Source organism: Oncorhynchus clarkii, chromosome 14, assembly GCF_045791955.1.
Source record: "Oncorhynchus clarkii lewisi isolate Uvic-CL-2024 chromosome 14, UVic_Ocla_1.0, whole genome shotgun sequence".
In the NCBI taxonomy this organism is placed as follows: Eukaryota; Metazoa; Chordata; class Actinopteri; order Salmoniformes; family Salmonidae; genus Oncorhynchus; species Oncorhynchus clarkii.
Window position 1 is genome coordinate 3402501 of NC_092160.1, and position 22577 is coordinate 3425077.

The following is a 22577-nucleotide window of genomic DNA, read 5'->3' on the forward strand; positions in this document are numbered from 1 at the left end:
AGTGTGTGTGTGTGTGTGTGTTTGTGTGTGTGTGTGCGTATATATGTGAGTGTGTTTTATACGACTATAAAAGTGACTAAGGCCACTGTGTCCAGCCCGGTGTGGCCAGACAGCCGGTCGGCCGTGGCGCGTCGTCATGGTAACTCACAGAGTGGCGAGCTGAGTCATGTTGCTGAAGGTCATGGAGGCCACAGTGCTGATGCTGTTGTTGCTTAAGTCTCTATGTGATACCAAACACACAACAGGACGCAAGGTCACTTCAGGGAAGAACCAGAGCTGAGAAACACCTTTAAAGTCCACAGAGACAACACAGAACTGTCTCGCCTTGACACAAACCCAAATGGTCAGTTTCAATGTTTCAGTAAATAATACACAATGTCCTCTGCTGCAAAATATCTCAATACAATTGAGATTGTTTTGGCATTGTGAACATTATGCAGGACCTATGACCAGTGAGGAATATACAATGATTTAACTTGTGATCTGACTTGGAATAGACACGATACATACACAAGAGACAGTTGCTTAAGTGTGGACAGTTCTTTGGGGATGGACATCAGAAGGTTCCCTTCCATGTATCTGAAATGAGGAGGGAGGTGAAGGCATTAGATCCTGGGGTTATATCAAACACGCAGACATACACTCCACCACTTCAAAATCACCCAATCACTATAAATCCCTTGGTTATGTCCTGATTCATGGAAGAGCATATTTATGGAACAGCTCATCCACAAAGGAATGATGTAGCATCAGGTACACAGCGAATCAATAGATAATCAGGGCTATGCCAGGGCTGGAGGAAGGAGGCCTTTCCTGTAATGGGTAGGGAGGGTGTGTGGAGGTGAGAGTGCCTGTAGGGGTGTGTATGGATGAGAGTGTGTGTAAGGGTGTGCATTGGTGAGAGTGTGTGTAGGGGTGTGTATTGGTGAGAGTGTGTGTATGGGTAAGAGTGTGTGTATGGGTAAGCTGTGTTTATGGGTAAGAGTGTGTGTAGGGATGTGTATTGCTCAAAGTGTGTTTAGGGGTGTGTATTGGTGAGACTGTGTGTAGGGAGGTGTACTTGTGAGAGTGTGTGTAGGGGTGTGTATTGGTGAGAGGGTGTGTATGGGTAAGCTGTGTTCTTCAACGAGAGAGAGAGAGAGAGAGAGAGAGTCTAATAGTCTGTCGGAGGAGGAACAGCAGATGTGTTAGCTGTCAGGGGCCCCGACTGGCTCTCATAGACCCTGTTACTGCTTCGCAACACCGTTTGTCTTTTCTCCTCCCTCTCTCCTTTCCCTGGCCATCGCTCTATCTATCATCTCCCTCTCTTTACTCCTCCACCATCTCTCTCACTTTCCTTTTCTCCCTCGCTCATCTTTCTCCACTATCTCTCTTTCTTTATGCCTCCACCACCTCTCTCTTTCCCTCTCTCTCTCTCTCTCCACCCCACTCTCCATCCCTCCACTTCGTCCTCTAAGGTGTGATGGTAAAGTGGCCAGGCAGTGTGGTGTTAATGCAGCAGTCTGTCAGTGGCTGTGTGTGCCCTTTTCCATCTCCCAGAACACTGAGCCGTTTGGTGATGACGAATTCCCCCTGTATCCCCCGACGGCATGCCTCCCTGACCTTCAACTATGGAGCTACCCGGCCTCACCCGGCCTCACCCGGCCTCCTGGCAGACACAGCATCCCTCTCAACCGACAGGTTAAAAAATCTGTTCCATCTATTTCTGACATGAAACTATTGAATTGTCCTTCTGAAACATGTTTGATTTCAGCCCCGAGGATGACCTATACTCTGGATAATAGTGAGGAAGGCCAGACCCAGGCTAGCCAGTCTGAGGTGGTGTGTGTGTGTGTGTGTTAGAGAGAGAGAAAGGTATATATGGTGTGTGTGTGTGTGTGTGTGTGTGTGTGTGTGTGTATGGGACTCACAGCTCAGTGGTGTCCTTGGGGATGCCTTTGGGCAGAGTGCGCAGCCCCCGGTTACTGCAGCGCACCACTGTGTCTGAGCATGTGCACAACTCTGGGCAGCGAGACACCGGAAAACACACATTCTCCTCAGTGCCTGCAGAGAGAGAGGGAGAGAGAGAGAGACAGAGAGAGAGAGAGAGAGAGAGAGAGAGAGAGAGAGAGAGAGAGAGAGAGAGAGAGAGGGAAATGAGGGAGAGAAAAGGAGAAAGAAAGAGGGAGAAAGAGGGCGGGGGGGTGGAGGGAGAGAGAGGGAAGGAGAGAGTGAGAGGGGAGGGAGACAGAGAGAGTAAATAAGACTAAGTCAGATGGGTGACTCCACTTACTCTTACTCTCAGCACTATTTTAAGATCCGTCCCACTCACATTAGAAGAGTAGCTCGAGAGGGGAGGGTGGAAATGGTTTGTGATAGACATCTCACAACCCGGCAACACTGCCAGAATTTACTCGGCCCCTTTGAAAGTAGAACTCTATAAATGAAGCCCAAAGTGGAGGGGGAATCTGATAATTGCGCCACCACTTCCCAAATCTCTCCCCCAGCTGCCTTGCCTGGCGGGTCGAAATTCAACCATTATTACAGTAAACATTTAATCATAATAAGAGATGCAGAAAAACAGGAGTTAAAGATCAGCCACATAATATTGTTCTTGGCCTGAGTCTCCCTCCCTCCCTGCTTCCCTCCCTCCCTCCCTGCTTCCCTCCCTCCCTCCCTCCCTGCTTCCCTCCCTCCCTCCCCTCCCCTCCTCTTTAATCTAAGGCCTGAGAGATGATATCTGCAAAGGCTTGAATTGCACCCCAGATGAAAAAGAAACAGGGAATTAAGACACTAATGGAAGGTAATGAAGTCTGAGGTCTGCTCCAACAATAACACACACAGCACTGCCTGGGTCTGGGACTGGGGCTTGGCTGCTGCTGCCTGCCTGCCTAGAGAGGCCTCGGGTCTGGATGGGACGGAGGGAGAGAGGGATGGAGCTAGTCTAGTCGTAATCGCTGACTCACTTTTACACTGGGGGGGACGACGTCAAATCTCCACAAAATGTGTTCCCCGCAAATCAAAACAAACCCCCCCCCCCCCCCCCCCAAAAAAATACACCGTAAGTGTAATTGAAGTTACTGTCGTGTAAAAATAGAAGGAGTGAGTCAGTGTGTGTCATTGTAGCTGCAGCTATGTAGACCTCGAGGTGAAGGGATACAGAGTGCACTAAACCCTCCGCCCGCTCCCTCTTGTTAAGCATGTAGCTTTCAGGGCTAAATGAAACCTTACAATGGTCCATCTGTGGCCTGCTATAGCTATCTGAACAAATAAAGCTAGAAACCCCATGCAAGGAACTTTATGGCTACAACTCGACTGTCTGGGTTAGGGACTTACAGTATATAGACTGTACATCACCATTACAATTTACAATTGGATTGACTATACGAGAACATTTTTGGAGCGAATCCCTACAGTCCTTAAGAGTTTAAGTGCTATTTTCCCAAGACCCCGGAGCATTTGACAAGAGGCAGAGAGAGAGAGAGAGAGAGAGAGAGAGAGAGAGAGAGAGAGAGAGAGAGAGAGAGAGAGAGAGAGAGAGAGAGAGAGAGAGAGAGATAGCGGTCCCGGGCTCAGCCAGACAGAAGCCACACCGCAGTTCCTTTCTGGAGTTAAACTTTACAGCCACAGTTCAGTTTCGCAGGCCTCTCTCACTCTCTCGCTCCGCAGGGGGAAATGATCGCGTCCTCATAAAACCCACACTGACGTGAGATAATGCGGTCGCCTACGACTACTGTTCCATTTTGCCTCATAGTTTGTACTCCCTATCCCTGCTGGCCTGCTCAGACACATACTGGAGTTAATAACTATGTGGGTGGACAGTGTGTGTGTGTGTGTGTGTGTGTGTGTGTGTGTGTGTGTGTGTGTGTGTGTGTGTGTGCGTGTGTGCGTGCGTGCGTGCGTGCGTCCCGCATGTCGCCGTAGACTACAGAAGTTCAGAGACATGGAGGTGAGGGGGTTGAGTAGATTCTGAACTCAGGGTCTTGGGCCTATAGCTAGTAACAGGTGGAAGCAGCAGATTTCGTGGTGCGTTTTACGCAGCCAGTGGGATTTCATGGGAAGTAGGTATGAACGGCTTGTAGATGGATGTAGACGGGTAGGCGTGACAATAGCTGAGACAGAAGTCAGGGCCAGGGGCCCCTGGAGACAAAGCCTGGTGTCATAAGACCCTTTACAAAGTGCCTGGGGCCAGAAAACAGAGGTGTTGTTCAATACTAGTGATGGAAGGTTAAATGGATGGGGTGTGGAAGAAACAGGGCCAGGCTTGTGAGAGACATAGAAGGTGTGTGTGTGTGCACGCGCGCATGTGGGGTGTATGTGGCGTGCATGCAGGCACGCATTTATGTGTGCACCATACCGTCGCAGGTAAAGTCAGGGTTAGCCACGTCCTGGATGGGGATCTCCTTGAGGAAGGCAGGTTTCTGGCAGCGAGGGTTCCCACTCACAACCCTGGTCTTCTTTAGCCACAGACCCAGCCAGGCCAGGTGGCAGTCACACACATAGGGGTTGGACAGCAGGTTACTGAGGGGAGAGAGAGAGGGAGAGAGAGAGAGAGAGAGAGAGAGAGAGAGAGAGAGAGAGAGAGAGAGAGAGAGAGAGAGAGAGAGAGAGAGAGAGAGAAATAGAGACAGAGAGAGAGAGAGAGAGAGAGAGAGAGAGAGAGAGCGAGAGAGAGACAGAGAGAGAGAGAGAAAGAGAGAGAGAAAAATAGAGAGAAAAAGAGAGAGAGAGAAAGAGAGAGAGAAAGAGAGAGAGAAAGAGAGAGCAAAAGAGAGAGCGAGAAAGATAAAGAGAGAGAAAAAAAGAGAGAGAGAGCGATAGATAGATAGAAAATGTGTCAGTACATGACAGTCAGACTCACTTGGGTTTCAGGTTTGTAACCTTTGACAGCCAACGTACAAGACCCGTGTAGACTAGACTAGGTGAGCTGATCACTGAAGAGGACAATACAGGAGGAGTCATCTAGTGACCTGTATTTGACCTGGGAAATGGTGGGAAGAAATTATACCTAGCATTGAGCTGCCATTAGTGGTGTTTAACTTTTCACCCTCGAGTGAGTCCCACTTAAGCACCCGTAGACACAGTGACAGATAGTAAGAGCAGAGTCGAATGTGCCTCCAGGGATGACTCACTCAAGTCCAGATGGGAAGCGGTTCAGTGTGTGTCCCTGTGTGTGTGTAGGACTGTAATGTGGGGCCGGTAGTGACTGGAAGGCTAACCCAGCCCACAGTTTACAGGGATAAGCTGGGAAGGCCTTTCTTTTTTGAGAACAGAAGAGCAGAGGCGACTCCTGTGCTATCAAAGCCCACAGTGTGGATTCATTATAGGATGTTGACCTTACAATGCACCGTCATCCACCCGGCCTCACCGCAGAGATTTGGGTCGTTCCAGGAAATGGACACCTATTGATTCCTTTTGATATGTTAAGTGGAAATCCACCAATATTGAATTGAAAAGCCGGTTACATGTATATTGAATGAATTGCACTAATACAGACCACATGGAGACTTCAATGAATGTGAAGTGCCAAAATTCAGCGTTTTGACATGTCCCTCCGTCAAGCCCCGTGTCCCTTCTGGGAAGATTTCAACCCACTTGTTCCCAACATTTATCCAAGTTTCATCATCATTTTAAAAAGGCCTAATTATTTTGCTGCTTTAACAAAGTCCTTTCTGAATATCATTATTTCTATTAACGCGATTAGTGATGAATTGACGTCTGTTCAAGGCCAACCCTGTTATTCAAACAATTTACCCCGTAAAAACGTTTTATCATTCCACCAAGTTGAATGATTGACAGCAGGTGACATCGTCCGGGTCCTCCGAACAGCAGGATGGAAAAGGAAATTAGACTTCTCTCTCTTTTGGTCTATTTATACTTGTTTTATCACCGTTTGACTGAGGTGGTCGAGCTCAACACGTCAACCCTGTTCGCTCAATTAATGTTAGGAAAAAATGTGATTTGATTTTACTTTCATTATGTTTTACATGATGTAAAATTCCCAATTTCATGAACACCATGTGGTCCCATGCTCCTTCACCACATATGGAGTAATGGCCGATCTTCACCTCAAACCTTCACTAGTTTGATATGTGAGTGTATTTGTACAATGAGAAAATGTTGGATTTTTATCTCAAACATGCTTTTAAACATTAGTTAGACAGTGACACAAGTGTCAGTAACACGGTTGACAGACAGTGTGGTACGAGTGCAGATAAAATGATTTCAGTTCAAATAGACTGTAATGCCTGAGATGGGAAAATATGGTTTTCTGTAGGCGAAACAAATCTACCATGCAATTGAATGTTGATATTTGAAAGTATTTATTTTTTAGTTTTAAGTTTGCATGTGTAAAAAGGCACCCCTTTAACGCCATACGTTCTGTCTTTCCCCTCGCCATAGAGTTTGAATAGAATCATTGCTTGTGTATCCTCCGGTAAACAAAGTATTGTTGTAATTATTTACTATGAGAAGAGAAAATAATGAGAAAATACATTTTCCATTGCTTTGTATCTCCAGGCAGGCAGATGCTTTTATAAAGCACAATAACAAAAGTAACAGAAAAGTACAGAACAGTTTAAGCTAATATTATTAATGAGACACAAAATGGCAAGTCAAAACATAACTAAAGAAGAAGAAGCTATTTGTGGTGCGATAATCATGGCAGCCCCCCCCCCCCCCCCACAGAGTAACCTCTGTCCTGACTGTTGCCTTCACCCAAATGGTCCCACCCACCGAGTGGAAACACTTGCTGCCTCCCGGCTCTAATTTAGGCCTGAGAGAGGAGAAAAGAAGAGAGAGAGCGAGAGAGATCAGGAGGCCGCTCTGGCTCAGCCTGATTGACTGTTTCTCTGCTGCACTTGTACACTGGGATAACAGCTGGGCAAACACAGTGCTGCCTGGCCTGGCCTAGCCTGCTCTACGCAGTGCTGGTTCACAACCCAGCCGGTATTTTTAGGCGGGCCGCACTGAAACGGATCCGGCTGTGTCAGCCGCAGGGTAATTAGAGAGCTGGCAGACCACAGCAGCGCTTTCACTCTCCTCTCCCTCCCTCTCCGTGAGAGTCAAGAGGGAGGGGGAGGGAGAGAGAGAGGGAAAGAGAGGGAGGGAGAGAGAGAGGGAAAGAGAGGGAGGGAGAGAGAGAGGGAAAGAGAGGGAGGGAGAGAGAGAGGGAGAGAGAGAGGGAAAGAGAGGGAGAGAGGGAGAGAGAGAGGGAAAGAGAGGGAGGGAGAGAGAGAGAGGGGGAAAGAGAGGGAGGGAGAGAGAGAGGGAGAGAGAGAGAGGGAAAGAGGGAGGGAGAGAGCGGGAGGGAGGGACAGCGAGAGAAAGGGAGGAAGAGGGAGAGAGCGGGGGGGACAGCGAGAGAAAGGGAGGAAGAGGAAGAGGGAGAGAGCGAGAGCAGGAGGAAGGAGAGGGAGAAACCTCTGGCATTCTAAACATGAACATGACTCTGTGTACGGGTTGCATGTGAGGTGCTGGTGGTGCACGTCCGGAAATGTCAGCCTCTAATCTTTTATTCATCTGATAAATGTTCAGTTATTAATACATCCTCTCCTGGGTGGCGATGGGTACGAGGCATAACACTGACTCCCACAATGTCTTTTCAATGGCAGCATTAGGTCTCTTCACATGTCAATACCGATCACATCTGACAGTCCCATCTCAGACATGACACAACTTCCTCGCTATCGACGAAAGTATTGCACCGTTTCAAATCATGTTCCACTGCAATGAGAGTCGATATTTGTAGAGCAGCCAAGAAGGACAATTCTCATGCTGTTGCTAGTTTTGGAAAGATACAACTATATTTTTTTGACGCTTCAGAGGGCGCTTGATAGCTTGATAGCAAGGGTCGAGAGACTGAGACAAAACGGAATTGTAATTACCCAGACCATCTGCAAGCACTATTCTAAACCCATAGAGAGCTGTGATTGCAGATAAAACACTGGATGTTGTCTGTCTTTCCAGACTGGGATGTGTCAGAGGACGGCGTGATCCCTCAGACGGTCAGGTGGTAGGAAGAGCGGCGGGAGAGGAGGAGGACGGCAGGTAGCCTAGCGGTTAAGAGCGCTTGGCCAGAAATGGGAAGGGTCGCTGGTTCGAATCCAGAGTCGACTAGGCGAAATATCTGCCGGCGTGCCCTTGAGCAAGGCACTTAACCCTAGTTGCTCTGGATAAAAGTGTCTGCTAACTGAATACAATGTAAAAACCAATGTAAAATGAGGAGGCGGAACAGAGTATGGATAAGGTGGAAGACAGGTGGGTAGAGAAGGAGGGAGGGAGATGAGACTAACATGGAGAGGGTGGTGATCACACAGACAATCAGGTTGTGGATGGAGAGAGAGATGGAGAGAGAGATGGAGAGAGAGATGGAGAGAGAGATGGAGAGAGGGAAGGCTTACATGGTGGAGAGAGAGTGCAGCGTAGTGAAGGCTCCCGGGGCGATGGTGGAGATCCGGTTGTCGTAGAGGGACAGCAGACGTACAGAGCTCAGGCCTGTGAAAGTGGTGTTGTCCACACAGCCTATCTGGTTACTCCTCAGCATCCTGTTGTGGAGACACACACACACACACACACACACAGAGCGATAGCATGGTGAGATGGGGAACATAGGAACACTGTGGCACAGATGATCAGCAGAACTAGGAGTTTTTCCTGAATCCATGACCTGACTAGGTAAAACTACAAGCCCAAGTTCTACTGTAATCTCTTACAGCCTGTCTACTGAATGAGAGCTGCTCCTAAACAGCATTGAAGTGAGCTGCTGTGATGTGAGACTGTTAGACTGCAGTGTAGACAGGTGTTGAACATGCCTCCAGCTCTGGGGAGGTGTGGTTGGGGCCAACGGAGGCCCATATTCTCAACACATCCAGAGAAGCCCAGACCTAATCAGGGTCTGGTATAATCCAATGTTAGTGTGACTAGAAGTGTTTTGGCCCAGAAGGGGAGTTTGATTTTGTCCGGGCAAGTGTACAGTGGCTTTGGGGACCCATGGAACGGGAAGAGAGGGTGGGGGGTGGAAGGGGGAGCAAAAGTGCCCTGCCAGCACTCATTAGTGGTTTGGGGGGGTGAGAGCCAGAGGAGAGGTACGGCACAGAAGGCAAGCTCTGGGGACCATCCTGGGTCAACTGTCCACATCTGCTGCCTGGCAGAGGGCCTGTGTGGGGCAGATGCTGCCTGGCTGCCAGGGTTAGGTTAGGCAGCATGGCACGGCACCCCAACCCAGAGAGCGAGGGGGGGGTGCGGTGATGATGAAGTTGGGAAAGAAGGGGTAGGGGTGAGAAAGGAAGAGGAAAAAGCCCAGGGGAGGGAGGGAGTGAGTAGTGCACCCCGGCCAAAAACAATCAGGGCTTTCAAACTAAAGCCACTGGGAAGAAAACCAAAAAAAAGAAAACGGGGGAAATGCAAACCAGAGCCTGTCTGTGATGAAAATGTGAAAGCAGCAAATTCAGCATTAGGCTCTGACAGGCAGGGATCTGAAACAGGCAAACTCAATTTGGGAACATGCTCCTGGGATTTAAAAGCCACTAAATTCAATATTGCAGGACCATGATCCATTCATTTGCACCCATGCTCGGCTCTCTCGACCCCCCCCCCCAAGTTTGCTTCATTAGGGCCAAAAGAGGCCCCCTCAGAAAGCCTTTCTGGCCATCAGTTCGGCTATAGAGCATGAATTGTTTGCTCTGTTTTGTGTCTAAATAAGGTGGCTATGACTGTGCATCTAATCTGGACAGAGAGCGAGCGACAGAGAGAGAGAGAGAGAGAGAGAGAGAGAGAGAGAGAGAGAGAGAGAGAGAGAGAGACATTGTGTGGTTGATGTGACGTCAGTGGGCCTGTTGTTTTCTTGGGGACTTGCGTCAGTTATCTTCTAAATATTATTTCCCAGAATGAACTCACTCAGTATCTAGACATCTGTTTAGAGAACGGGTACATGTTACATAGCAACTACTGTCTGTTTGGGAGTGTGTGTGTGTGTCTGTGAATGTTTGTGGAGTAAGAGCGAATTCATTGTGTGGGCACGGTATTTGTGGGCACGGTATTTGTGGGCACGGCATTTGTCACATGCTTCGTAGACAACAGTGAAATTCTTACTTACGGGTCCCTTTCCAACAATTCCAACAATGCAAAGATATAGATTAAAAAACCCAAAAAAGGATAGATTCATAAGATGTACGCACGCACTACTGTCTCTTTGGATAAAAGCTATATGGCTTACTGTAAATGATACTATTATTATGATATTAATGTATATTATTATATTAGCTACGCATTAATAAAGTTTGTGATGAATTACTGTCACTACAGCAAACATATCTGACCGCTGAAGAAGGGCCATCACTATCTGGCCAAGTTGCAAAGTCAGAAGCAGTCTAGTTCTACAATTTCTCTACTTCTAATCTGATTTTAAACCTAACCCTAACCTTAACCACACTGCTGGACTTATGCCTAACCCTAACCTTCAATTAAGAACTAAAATGTAATTTGAACACATTTAATACATTTAAATACATTTTACGATATAGCCAATTTTGACTTTGCAGCTTGGCCATCTAGTGGGAACCCTGAAGAAGGGCATCGGCTCTAAACCTCGATATCCTTAAGATGGCCGGTCGGTTCCACTCACAGTGTCTTGAGTCCAGTGAGACCTCTAAACATGCGTCCCTGCAGTGCCTGCAGCTTGTTGCCAGTCAGCAGAACCTCCAAGACCCCCCCGGCTCCGTCAAAGGCCCCCTCACGGATATCCCGCAGCTTGTTGTTGCTAAGGTTACTGTGAGAGAGGGGTTGGAGAGAGAGAGAGAGAGAGAGAGAGAGAGAGAGAGAGAGGATCATGGTAAATATCATACTGTCTAATTAAAGATCGTGTTACCTAGACATCATTATAACCACCCACACAAACACTTCTCATTAGCCTCTCACTACTGTAATGGGGAAAATCAATCACCAGGCCTAATTGGGTTAACGTTAGTCTCTCCTTCTGCCTCCTAGTCTTTCCCCAGTGGGCGAAACGGGTTGAAATGACGTCATTTCGACCAGTTTTACCCGCTGTGTCAGTCTTAGCTCAAACATTCCTAAGTAATGATGGGTTAAAAACAACAGGCGATATCTATAGCATTGCAAAGTGTGACGGGGTGCAAAACATGTCTCTGGGGGTGTTCCACGGCACACATCTTTTATTTTTATCTGTACTTTGGTGAGGAGGAGGGGGGAAGTTTAGACGCAATGTCATGCTTAATAAATCACCGCTCCTCCTTACGGTGTGCACAGCTATAACAGCCATGGCCCTTTTCCGTCTTCCTGGAGTGGGCTGTGTATATTGCCTGCCTGTAAATCACCTTGCCCGTGCTCCAATTTAGATGGAATATTCCCCAGCCTCTCACTCTCCTCCCCAGTATCTCCTCTCCTTTCATGTAAACTCATCTCCTTTCATCTCCTGTCCTCTACTACTACCCCCCCAGATTGACGCTGCTCATTGCATATGAAGCTGCTGTCGGCAGAAACTTCCCAGACAAGACAAGCCCTGACTGCAACACAACACGACAATTCGGCCTGTATGTTTGCATGTTATAAAAGGCAATGGAGGAAGGAGGGCAGCCATACATCTTCTTCAGATTGGGGAGCTTCTTAAAAGTCCCCGCGGCCTCCAGGATGGAGATTTCATTGTCGTTCAGGCGCCTGTTGTGGAGAAAGAGAATGTAAAAATGAAGGTTAACGGCCCCACAGTGACTGAGTGAGTCAGAGAGCAGTCGCAAAAAAGCTTTTTTTTTTAATCTAACATGCTCACTTAATTCTATACTTAGACAAAGGACGGGAAGAGAGCGTTTTTTCAATGGAGTCATCAATATTCAAATTGCTCACAGCCAAGCGGACGAGTTTGTGTGATGGACGATTCTGTCTTGTTTAGCGTGGTCATTTGTATGAGAATGAGATAAAGGTTCGGTGTGCTTGGTGCGTGTGTGTGTGTGTGTGTGTGTATACTGTGTGTGTGTGTGTGTGTGTGTGTGTGTGTGTGTGTTTGTGTGATCCAGCTGGCTGCTGGTGCATGGCATGGATCCATCTATCTGTAATCTCTCTGAGCTCCGTCGCTTTGGCCTGGAGGGGAACGCTTCTAATGACACACCGCTCTTTAAGAGCAGAGAGAGGGACGGAGGGAGACCGTGTGATGGAGGTCGAGAGGAGAAACGATGAGGTTGAGGAAGACAGAGAGAGAGAGAGAAAGATATTTTATCTTCTGAGAGGAAGGGAGCGTGGTTGGGAATGAGGAGTGTGTGTTTGGCGACCGGCGACGACCTTCTCGGCGTCAGCCTTTACTGACAGGACACACCTTGGGGAAAGGTCAACCAGACGTAGAAGAACGCATGCATACGTTTCCCTGGGAAGGGAAAGCTCACTCTAAATAAGTGACGGTGTGGAGGGGGAGACCAGCAGCAGACCCCAGATCAGATTTTTGACATACGATCTACACCAGGGGAGCCGTGATGGTGAGCGATGTTAAAGTAATGGGAATGGGTGACAGGGGCCGGAGGAGAGAAAAATAAAGATTGAGAACGTGAGAGAGCAAGAGAGAGTGAGCGAGAGCAAGAGAGAGAGAGCGAGAGAGAGAGAGCGAGAGAGAGAGAGCGTGAGAGAGAGAGAGAGAGAGAGAGAGAGAGAGAGAGAGAGAGAGAGAGGAGAGGAGAGAAAAGGTCCTGATGTGGTGTGTGTCCTCTAGCCAGTGAAGAAGGGCAACATTTCGTTTCCCTGACATGCTCTGCCCTGGGACTTGGCCAGAGTGGAGCTGGGCCTAATAGCCTGGGAGAGGCTGATGCTAATAGTCAGCCATCACTCACTGGGAGATGGGGCTATTGTGAGGGTGAGCAGCTAGCACTGACGGGGCTGGGGGATAGAGAGAGGGGGATAGAGAGAGGGGGACAACGAGAGGGCTGGGGTATAGAGAGAGGGCTGGGAGATAGAGAGAGGGCTGGGAGATAGAGAGAGGGCTGGGGGATAGAGAGAGGGGGACAACGAGAGGGCTGGGGTATAGAGAGAGGGCTGGGGGATAGAGAGAGGGCTGGGGGTTAGAGAGAAGGCTGAGGGATAGAGAGAGGGCTGGGAGATAGAGAGAGGGCTGGGAAATAGAGAGAGGGCTGTGGGATAGAGAGAGGGCTGGGAGATAGAGAGAGGGCTGGGAGATAGAGAGAGGGCTGGGAGATAGAGAGAGGGCTGAGGGATAGAGAGAGGGCTGGGAGATAGAGAGAGGGCTGGGAGATAGAGAGAGGGCTGGGAGATAGAGAGAGGGCTGGGAGATAGAGAGAGGGCTGGGGGATAGAGAGGGCTGGGGGATAGAGAGAGGGCTGGGAGATAGAGAGAGGGCTGGGAGATAGAGAGAGGGCTGGGAGATAGACAGAGGGCTGGGAGATAGAGAGAGGGCTGGGGGATAGAGAGAGGGCTGGGAGATAGAGAGAGGGCTGGGGGATAGAGAGAGGGCTGGGGGATAGAGAGAGGGCTGGGAGATAGAGAGAGGGCTGGGAGATAGAGAGAGGGCTGGGGTATAGAGAGAGGGCTGGGGGATAGAGAGCGGGGAGAGAAGGGTAGCTAAGGTATGTGAAGGATTTCTACATTAACACAACTATGTCAAGACAGAAAGAATGACCATGGACCCGGAGAGAGAAGAATAGTACTAGATGTGATGTGAATGTTGTGTGTGTGTGTGTGTGTGTGTGTGTGTGTGTGTGTGTGTGTGTGTGTGGTTGGCTGTGTGCTCTTACAGGTCTGTAGTGTGCTCGGGGAGGTGTGGGGGCAGTTTGGTCAGTTTGAGGTTGGAGCAGTCCACCACGGTGCCCTCACAGCGACACTTTTCTGGACACACCAGGTCCTGGAAGCACTCTCCACTCAATTTGCTACGGTAGTCCTCTGTACCTGGACGAGGGACAAGGGGGGGGGGGGGGCAGGAAAGGGGAGAGGAGGGACGATTTACAGACCATCAGGGAACTGACATTGATCATCAGGGAATGACATTGATGGAAAACCTCAAATTCTAATTTAGGTAGCCTGGTCCCAGATCTGTTTGTGCTGTCTTGCCAACTCCTATGTCACGCCGGGTGACAGTGACCACAGGAGTCGGCAAGACAGCACAAACAGATCTGGGACCAGGCATTGACTTACGCATTGGCCTATTACTGGAACGCAATGCCTCTTAAACATACAATATACAGAACACACATACAGGACCAAAAGAAGAGCACACACACACACACACCTATTAACCTCTTAGAAAGAACACCCACAGACACCTACGCCTCATTTGTAAAAGCACCGTTGAGAGAGAGGTCAATTCCAGGAGGTCGGTAGCTTGGAGATGTTCTGACAGAGTAATAAAGGGCTGTCTTTCCGGTACGGTTGTAGCTAAGTCTGGCTCCCATCACACCAGCCTTCCCTTGGCACCGCTGTTTATGTTGCTCATCCCATCTCTAACTCCACTAGTGATTCAGTGAGAGCCTCTGACTGTGGGAGCTCCAAGACCCAGACAGGCAGACCCAACCAGGGCCCACCGGGTGAGAAGTGAGGCCGGGGCCTCTCTCCTCTCCCTCCTGGGAAAACCACTGGGCCTGGCTCACACACCGGCTTTCACGGACTCTGTCCCAAATGGCACACTAGTGCACCACTGAGGGAATAGGGTGCCATTTGGGATGCAGACCACTGCCATGCAGGAGCAGGAGCAGGACAGAAGGGTGACAGAAAGCAGAAGGAAGAGAGGAGGGGGAGGAGGAGGAGGAGGAGGAGGAGGAGGAGGAGGAGGAGGAGGAGAAGGAGGGAGGAACACGACTCTTCAACAATACGGAGGAAGAAGGGAGGATTGTAGTGTATCACTTTGTAGTCTCCCTCTGTGAAGGAGGAGGGGGGAGCAGAATGGAGGGCTGGCTCGTCTTTTCTTTTCTCTTTTCCTTTTCTCACCACCACCACCGGGTGGGCGGGCGGGCGGGCGTGTCCAGCGGTCCCTGGTGCTTGACGGAACCATGTGAGGCGAGTGTATGCGGGGGCACATGGTTAGATCAAGCACAAGAGACAGCTGCACCAGGTAGACAGAAGTAGGCGCGAGGAACAGGCAGGTAGGTAGGTAGTGAGGCAGAGTGAGGGTGAGCTGAGGGCAACAGGAACAGGAACAGACAGGAGCAGCTGGGACAGGAAGCTGATCGAGGTGACTGACTGACGGACTTTCCTCCCAACACTGTCCCTCCCCAGACCCCACACCCATGCACACAGGGCCCTCAGGGGCCACACTGTAGACTACACCGTCTGTAACCCCACAGCATAGGGAAAGGCCCAAACACAGGGACACATACAGTATAGACAGCCCTGTGTGGTTATCAATTGGAAAGGAAGAGAGGGAGAGAGAGAAAACAGTACAAGCCCTCTGATAATTTCGACACACACACACACACACACACACACACACACACACACACACACACACACACACACACACACACACACACACACACACACACACACACACACACACACACACACACACACACACACACACACACACACACACACACACACACACACACACACACACACCAGGCTTCTGTCTAAGAGAGACACACACACACAGTGCGACCACAGTTTATCGGTGTTCCCGCTGTGCTTGTTATTGTGTTGCTATATTGAATTTGCCCAGCCTGTAATTAGGAGAACCCAGGGTTAATATCAAAGGAAAGCAACAGTGGCTGCACAGTGCGTGTGTGTGGATGCACAGTGCCAGAGGAGTGGAGCTGCCTTAACCCCCCCCCGTCCGCTCCTCTCCTCCTCTCCCCAGAGGGGCATGTATCTGTGGGGCCCCGTGGGGCCCCCTCCTGTCCCAACCCCAGACCTAAGAGGCAAGTATGGGTGTGATGGGTGAGCTTGCAATACACACCGATACAGACACTCCAGCCTCAAGCCTTCCTCTTTTCTGCTATGAACCCCTCTGAAACCCGGCAGGTTCCAAGTATAACTGCTCCAGGCCAGAGGGTTCCGCACAGCTCTCTCTCTCTCTCTCTCTCCTCTCTCTCTCCACAATGACATGGTTCACAGGACACAAATAGACGGTGAGAAAGAGAGAGAAAAGAGAGAGAAAAGAGACAGAGCGAGGGTGACAGAGATGGAAAGAGAGGTGGAAGGAGAGAGAGAGAGAGAGGGCGAGAGAGAGTGAGAAAGAGGGAGAGAGAGCGTAACAGAGACAGAAAGAGAGATGGAGGGAGAAAGAGGGAGAGAGAGAGAGAGAGAGAGAGAGAGAGAGAGAGAGAGAGAGAGAGAGAGGGCAGTGTAGGAACGTGGGCTCCATGTCTAACTCTAGCTGCAGCTGCACAGCCCTCACCGTGTAAATCAAGCCACACATGATTATGAGGGATTGTGGGCGGAGGGGCCATGGAGACTTGGAGCCATCAACACGTCACAATGCATTAGATCAGATGCCTCAGGAGAGTAAAGCAGGAGCGGGTGGAGACAGACGGGCGTAGCGCGACTGTTGGGAGAGACACGCCACTTTTCGTACTAGCTACAGTGTTGGACGGAGGGGAGTGGCTGTCTGTCAAACTGTTGCCGGGCGGTAGAAGGTTGCCGGTTGCTCTGTTAATTGAAAGGAGTTTCCGGGATATGCACTGTACTCGTAAGGAATGGTAATGCTTGTGCGTGTGGGTCTACGTGTGTGCGCAGGAGCCTACCTGTGCAACGGAACTTCTTTCCCTTGACCTGGCTGATGCGTTTGTTGGCCAGGCGACGGGGGTGGCTACAGCGAGCTCCGCTGGTCTCAATGGGGTTGTCAAACAGGTAGTCAGCCAGCCACTTCAGATGGCAGTCACACATGAAAGGGTTCTGAGCCAGGTGGCTGGAGGTGAGATGATCAGAGAGAGAGAGAGAGATGGCGGGGGTGGACGGAGGGATGGAGAGAACGGTAGAGACGGAGCGAGGGGAGAAAGAGAGAAAGAGGGATGGAGAGAGACATGGCGGGGGTGGACGGAGGGAGGGAGGGAGCGAGAGAAAGAGTGAGATTGAGAGACAAGAGTGGGAAGATTGAAATGGCTCACAAGTGTGTGAGAAGTATATCACGTACAGTATTACCATAATAACATGTCATTAATGACTCCTTTATATACATGAGAAAACGTCTTTACATGGATGACAAATATTTGCACGTGTCTTTTTATGCATGAGAAAAATATGTGTTACGCGCTAACACGACAATGTAATATACTCCAGATAAGTAACACTCTGTGGCTTCCAGCGGCCTGAAATTCTTGTCAGATGAACAGAAAAACAACCTTCCAAAATAGACATCTCTCTGATATTATCCAACGTCATATATTGGTTTTCTCTTCTGAGTCCTCCGCTTACATATAAGCTGAAGAGAAACCCTGTGTGTGTGTGTGTGTGTGTGTGCGCAGACTACCATGCTAAGGCTGGGATTCAACATCTATGGCTGCGTGCAGGTCGTTAATCCTGTTGTCAGTGTTGATACTCACAGCGTCCTGTGGTTACTCAAAGTGTCCTGATAGAGCGGGGTTTGTGTGTGTGACTACTCAGTGTCCTGATAGAGCGGGGTTTGTGTGTGTGACTACTCAGTGTCCTGATAGAGCGGGGTTTGTGTGTGTGACTACTCAGTGTCCTGGTAGAGCGGGGTTTGTGTGTGTGACTACTCAGTGTCCTGGTAGAGCGGGGTTTGTGTGTGTGACTACTCAGTGTCCTGGTAGAGCGGGGTTTGTGTGTGTGACTACTCAGTGTCCTGATAGAGCGGGGTTTGTGTGTGTGACTACTCAGTGTCCTGATAGAGCAGGGTTTGTGTGTGTGACTACTCAGTGTCCTGGTAGAGCTCGGAGTGTGTGTGTGACACTACTCAGAGTCCTGATAGAGCGGGGGGTGGCTACTCAGTGTCCTGGTAGAGCTCGGAGTGTGTGTGTGACTACTCAGTGTCCTGATAGAGCGGGGGGGGGGGGGGGGGGGGGGGGGGGGGGGGGGGCTACTCAGTGTCCTGATAGAGCGGGGTGTGTGTGTGTGACTACTCAGTGTCCAGATAGAGCTCGGAGTGTATGTGTGACTACTCAGTGTCCTGATAAAGCGGGGGGGTGGCTACTCAGTGTCCTGGTAGAGCTCGGTGTGTGTGTGTGACTACTCAGTGTCCTGATAGAGCAGGGTTTGTGTGTGTGACTACTCAGTGTCCTGGTAGAGCTCAGAGTGTGTGTGTGACTACTCAGTGTCCTGATAGAGCGTGTGTGTGACTACTCAGTGTCCTGATAGAGCGGGGAGTGTGTGTGTGACTACTCAGTGTCCTGATAGAGCGGGGAGTGTGTGTGTGACTACTCAGTGTCCTGATAGAGCGGGGAGTGTGTGTGTGACTACTCAGTGTCCTGATAGAGCGGGGAGTGTGTGTGTGTGACTACTCAGTGTCCTGATAGAGCGGGGAGTGTGTGTGTGACTACTCAGTGTCCTGATAGAGCGGGGAGTGTGTGTGTGACTACTCAGTGTGTGTCCTGATAGAGCGGGGAGTGTGTGTGTGACACTACTCAGTGTCCTGATAGAGCGGGGAGTGTGTGTGTGACTACTCAGTGTCCTGATAGAGCGGGGAGTGTGTGTGTGACTACTCAGTGTCCTGATAGAGCGGGGAGTGTGTGTGTGACTACTCAGTGTCCTGATAGAGCGGGGAGTGTGTGTGTGACTACTCAGTGTGTGTCCTGATAGAGCGGGGAGTGTGTGTGTGACACTACTCAGTGTCCTGATAGAGCGGGGAGTGTGTGTGTGACTACTCAGTGTCCTGATAGAGCGGGGAGTGTGTGTGTGACTACTCAGTGTCCTGATAGAGCGGGGAGTGTGTGTGTGACTACTCAGTGTGTGTCCTGATAAAGCGGGGCGTGTGTGTGACTACTCAGTTGCCTGATAGAGCGGGGGTGGGGGTGGGGGGGCTACTCACAGAGTCTTGATGGAGCGGAGCGGGGCGAACAGGCCCTTGCTGATGGTCTGCAGCTTGTTGTCATACAGAGACAGCAGGTTGAGGCTCTGCAGGTCCTGGAAGGTGTTCACCCTCAGACAGTTGATCTTGTTGGCGTTCAGTAGCCTGAAGGAAAGAAGAAAAACATAACAACAACATGTTTTTAAACCTACTGGGGGGGGGGCGAAGACACGAGAAGCCTGCGTCCCAAACGGCACCCAATTCCCTTTACATTGCACTTAATAGGGAGACATTTGGGACGAAAACAAAACAGGTCACAGATCCACATGCGGTGTTAGGACCTAATGTTACACCTGTCGTAGGTGATCCAGGCAGCGGATTGTTAAGGCTTGGGTGGCGTGTGTCTCAGAGGCCAGACTGAGGGTACATCCCAAATGGCACCCGATGCACTGCCTTTGACCAGGGCCCATGGGGAGAGCTCACAGGGCTGTGGTCAAAAGTAGTGCACTATATAGGGAATATGGTGCCATTTGGGATGCAAGCTGAGGGACACAGCACTGATCTGGGACAGAAGTGTGCTGCTCACTCCTCTCAGGTCAGTACCACATGATCCCAGTAACCACAACAACTCCCTTTTCCCTAGGACACAGATACAGTGTCAAAGACACATTCATTCCTAAAGCCATAGCCACCATTATTTCATTGGTTTTACCGTCAGAGCATAAGAAAGAAGCAGTGACTGAGAGACCATAAGGAAACCAGGAAATCTAGGGCAGGGTTGGACATAGCCATATAATTAGAATTACATTGACTTGAATGGGGATGTCCTTTCTAGTATTTATATTTCTATGTGCAGAGCTATGCTGCTGTCCTTCCCTCCATACTGTCCATTAGCTAATGTAGCCAAGTTGTGGCATTTCTACCATAACTAGCTCGCCTAGTAACCTCTGCACACCCCCCCCCCCCCATTCCCGTCTCTCCCTCCCTCTCTCTATATATCTCTTTCTCTCTTTCTCCTTTTTTTCTCCCTCTCAGCCTGCCTGACATTTGACTAACGTTGGGCAGCGTTTGCTAAATTATTGAGAGGCATTCTAATGAGGGTTTGTCGCAGAGCAAACACACGCATCGTTAGGCTGCTGCTCACAGGGAGAACTAATTACATTTGGGAGGGATTTGAAACCCAACAGGAAAAGAACAGTGATGAAAGAATGAAAGAAAAACAGTGCAGATTTTCCATGTGTCTATTCAAAATGCTAAATAACTTGTTAAAGAACAGGCCTATCCCTATGTCATTTACATCATTAGCGTCGATGACAAGAAAGACAGGGTGAATCGCCGAGCCATACCAGTCAGTGTGCCGTACTGCTAGTGTATGTGTGTGTGTGTGTGTGTGTGTGTGTGGATATTACGCTGATGTGCACTTTACTGGAGAGACTCTGATTCGCTGACATACCAGTAAGAGAGAGGAGAGACCCCAAGCATCCTGCATATCTCCATAATTCATTCCCACTCAATCTTCTAAATCATTACAGTGTGTGTGTGTGTGTGTGTGTGTGTGTGTGTGTGTGTGTGTGTGTGTGTGTGTGTGTGTGTGTGTGTGTCTGTGTGTGTGTTTCAACAAGCACCAACAGTCAGCAGCATTAAAGAGCAGCAGATTTCCTTAAATTAGACCATTAAACACAGTCATTATGTTTGAGCTATGTTTCCATGTCTACATCAATATAACTAGGTGTGAGAGATCTGCTTTGTAATCAGGTCCAATTTAAATGCTAATGATGTTGCATGAGGCGCTCCCGCTCCGGCCCAAATGGTCCGTTTCAGACTCTAAAAGGGTTTCGAGGTTCGACACTCTCGGCTTCCTTGTGCTCGACTTGGTTTTATGAGGGGAAATGCAGAACATGAACTATTGCTCTTCCACTGCGGTCCGTATCATAACCCTCTGCCAGAGTGAAACTAGCTCATGCAACAGAGACACAAACACACTGGGAACTCATGCACATACATGCAAAAGATATGCAAAAAAAGGTTTAGAAGGAACATCAGCTAAAAATATAGGAACAAACCGACAGGGTGGAAAATAAGGTACACAAACACAGAGTTGTGGTCGTTACAACCAATTCATAGAGCTTCAGTACAGTATAGTACCGTATATTACAGTACAGTATAGCATAGTATAGGTCAGTACACATGTGTACTTACAGTAGCTGAAGAGAGACAAGCCCATCAAACAGGCCCTTAGGAATCTCAGCTATCTTGTTCCCGTACAGCACCCTGTAGAGACACATACATTTATACTAGAGACACATACATTTATACTGAACACAAATATGAGTGTAACTTATAAAGTGCTGGTCACATGTTTCGTGAGCCGAAATAAAAGATCCCAGAAATGCTCCATACACACAAAAAGCTTATTTTTCTCACATTTTGTGAACACATTTCTTTACATTGCTGTTAGTGAGCATTTCTCCTTTGCCAAGATAATCCATCCACCTGACAGGTGTGGCATTTTAAGAAGCTGATTCAACAGCATGATCATCACACAGGGGCACCTTGTGCTTGGGATAATAAAAGGACACTCTAAAATGGGCAGTTTTGTCACACAACACAATGCCACAGATGTCCCAAGTTTTGAGGGATCGTGCAATCAGCCTGCTGACTGCAGGAATGTCCACCAGAGCTGTTGCCAGAGAATTGAATGTTAATTTCTCTACCATAAGCCGCCTCCAATTTCGTTTTAGAGAATTTGGCAGTATGTCCAACTGACCTCACAACCGCAGACCAGGATCACCACATTTGGCTTCCTCACCTGCGGGATCATCTGAGACCAGTAACCCGCTGATGAAATTGTGGGTTTGTACAACCAAATAATTTCTTCACAAACTGTCAGAAACCATCTCTGGAAAGCTCATCTGCATGCTTGTCGTCCTCACCAGGGTCTTGACCTGACTGCAGTTCGGCATCGTAACCGACTTCAGTCTGCAAATGCTCACCTTTGATGGCCACTGACACGCTGGAGATGTGTGCTCTTCATAAACTTCATAAACTGTATCGGGCAGATGGCAGACAACATGTATGGCGTCGTGTGGGCAAGCGGTTTGCTGATGTCAACGTTGTGAACAGAGTGCCCCATGTTGAGGGTGAGGTTATGGTATGGGCAGGCATAAGCTATGGACAACGAAAAACGATAGCATTTTATCAATGGCAATTTGAATGTACATAGATTGTAGTGCCATTCATCCGCCGCCATCACCTCATGTTTCAGAATGATAATGCATGGCCCCATGTTGCAAGGATCTGTACACAATTCCTGGAAGCTGAAAGTATCCCAGTTTTTCCATGGCCTGCAAATTCACCAGACATGTCACCCATTGAGCATGTTCGGGATGCTCTGGATCGACGTGTACGACAGCGTGTTCCAGTTCCCACCAATATCCAGCCACTTCGCACAGCCATTGAAGAGGAGTGGGATAACATTCCAAGGCCACAATCAACAGCCTGATCAACTCTATGTGAAGGAGATGTGTTGGGCTGCATGAGACAAATGGTGGTCACCCCAGATACTGACTGGTTCTCTGATCCACGCCCCTACCATTTAAAAAAAAAAGGAATCTGTGACCAACAGATGTATATCTGAACCCTCGGTCATGTGAAATCCATAGATTAGGGACTAATGCATTTATTTCAATTGACT

The 22577-nt window shown here is 49.2% G+C and overlaps 1 protein-coding gene across 2 annotated transcripts in view; it reads right to left on the reverse strand.

Annotated features, from left to right (window-relative positions):
• Positions 1-22577, reverse strand: part of LOC139366141 (slit homolog 3 protein-like) — a 221573-nt gene that overhangs the window by 36772 nt on the left and 162224 nt on the right. For both annotated transcript variants that reach the window (XM_071103287.1, XM_071103286.1), the window contains exons 12-22: positions 21083-21154; positions 18905-19048; positions 16665-16828; positions 13725-13875; positions 11578-11652; positions 10604-10747; positions 8382-8525; positions 4337-4500; positions 1911-2043; positions 511-579; positions 149-220 (exon numbers count right to left, since the gene is read on the reverse strand). In XM_071103287.1, the coding sequence (XP_070959388.1) occupies positions 149-220; positions 511-579; positions 1911-2043; positions 4337-4500; positions 8382-8525; positions 10604-10747; positions 11578-11652; positions 13725-13875; positions 16665-16828; positions 18905-19048; positions 21083-21154 (1332 nt within the window). The remainder of the gene's footprint in view (positions 1-148; positions 221-510; positions 580-1910; positions 2044-4336; positions 4501-8381; positions 8526-10603; positions 10748-11577; positions 11653-13724; positions 13876-16664; positions 16829-18904; positions 19049-21082; positions 21155-22577) is intronic.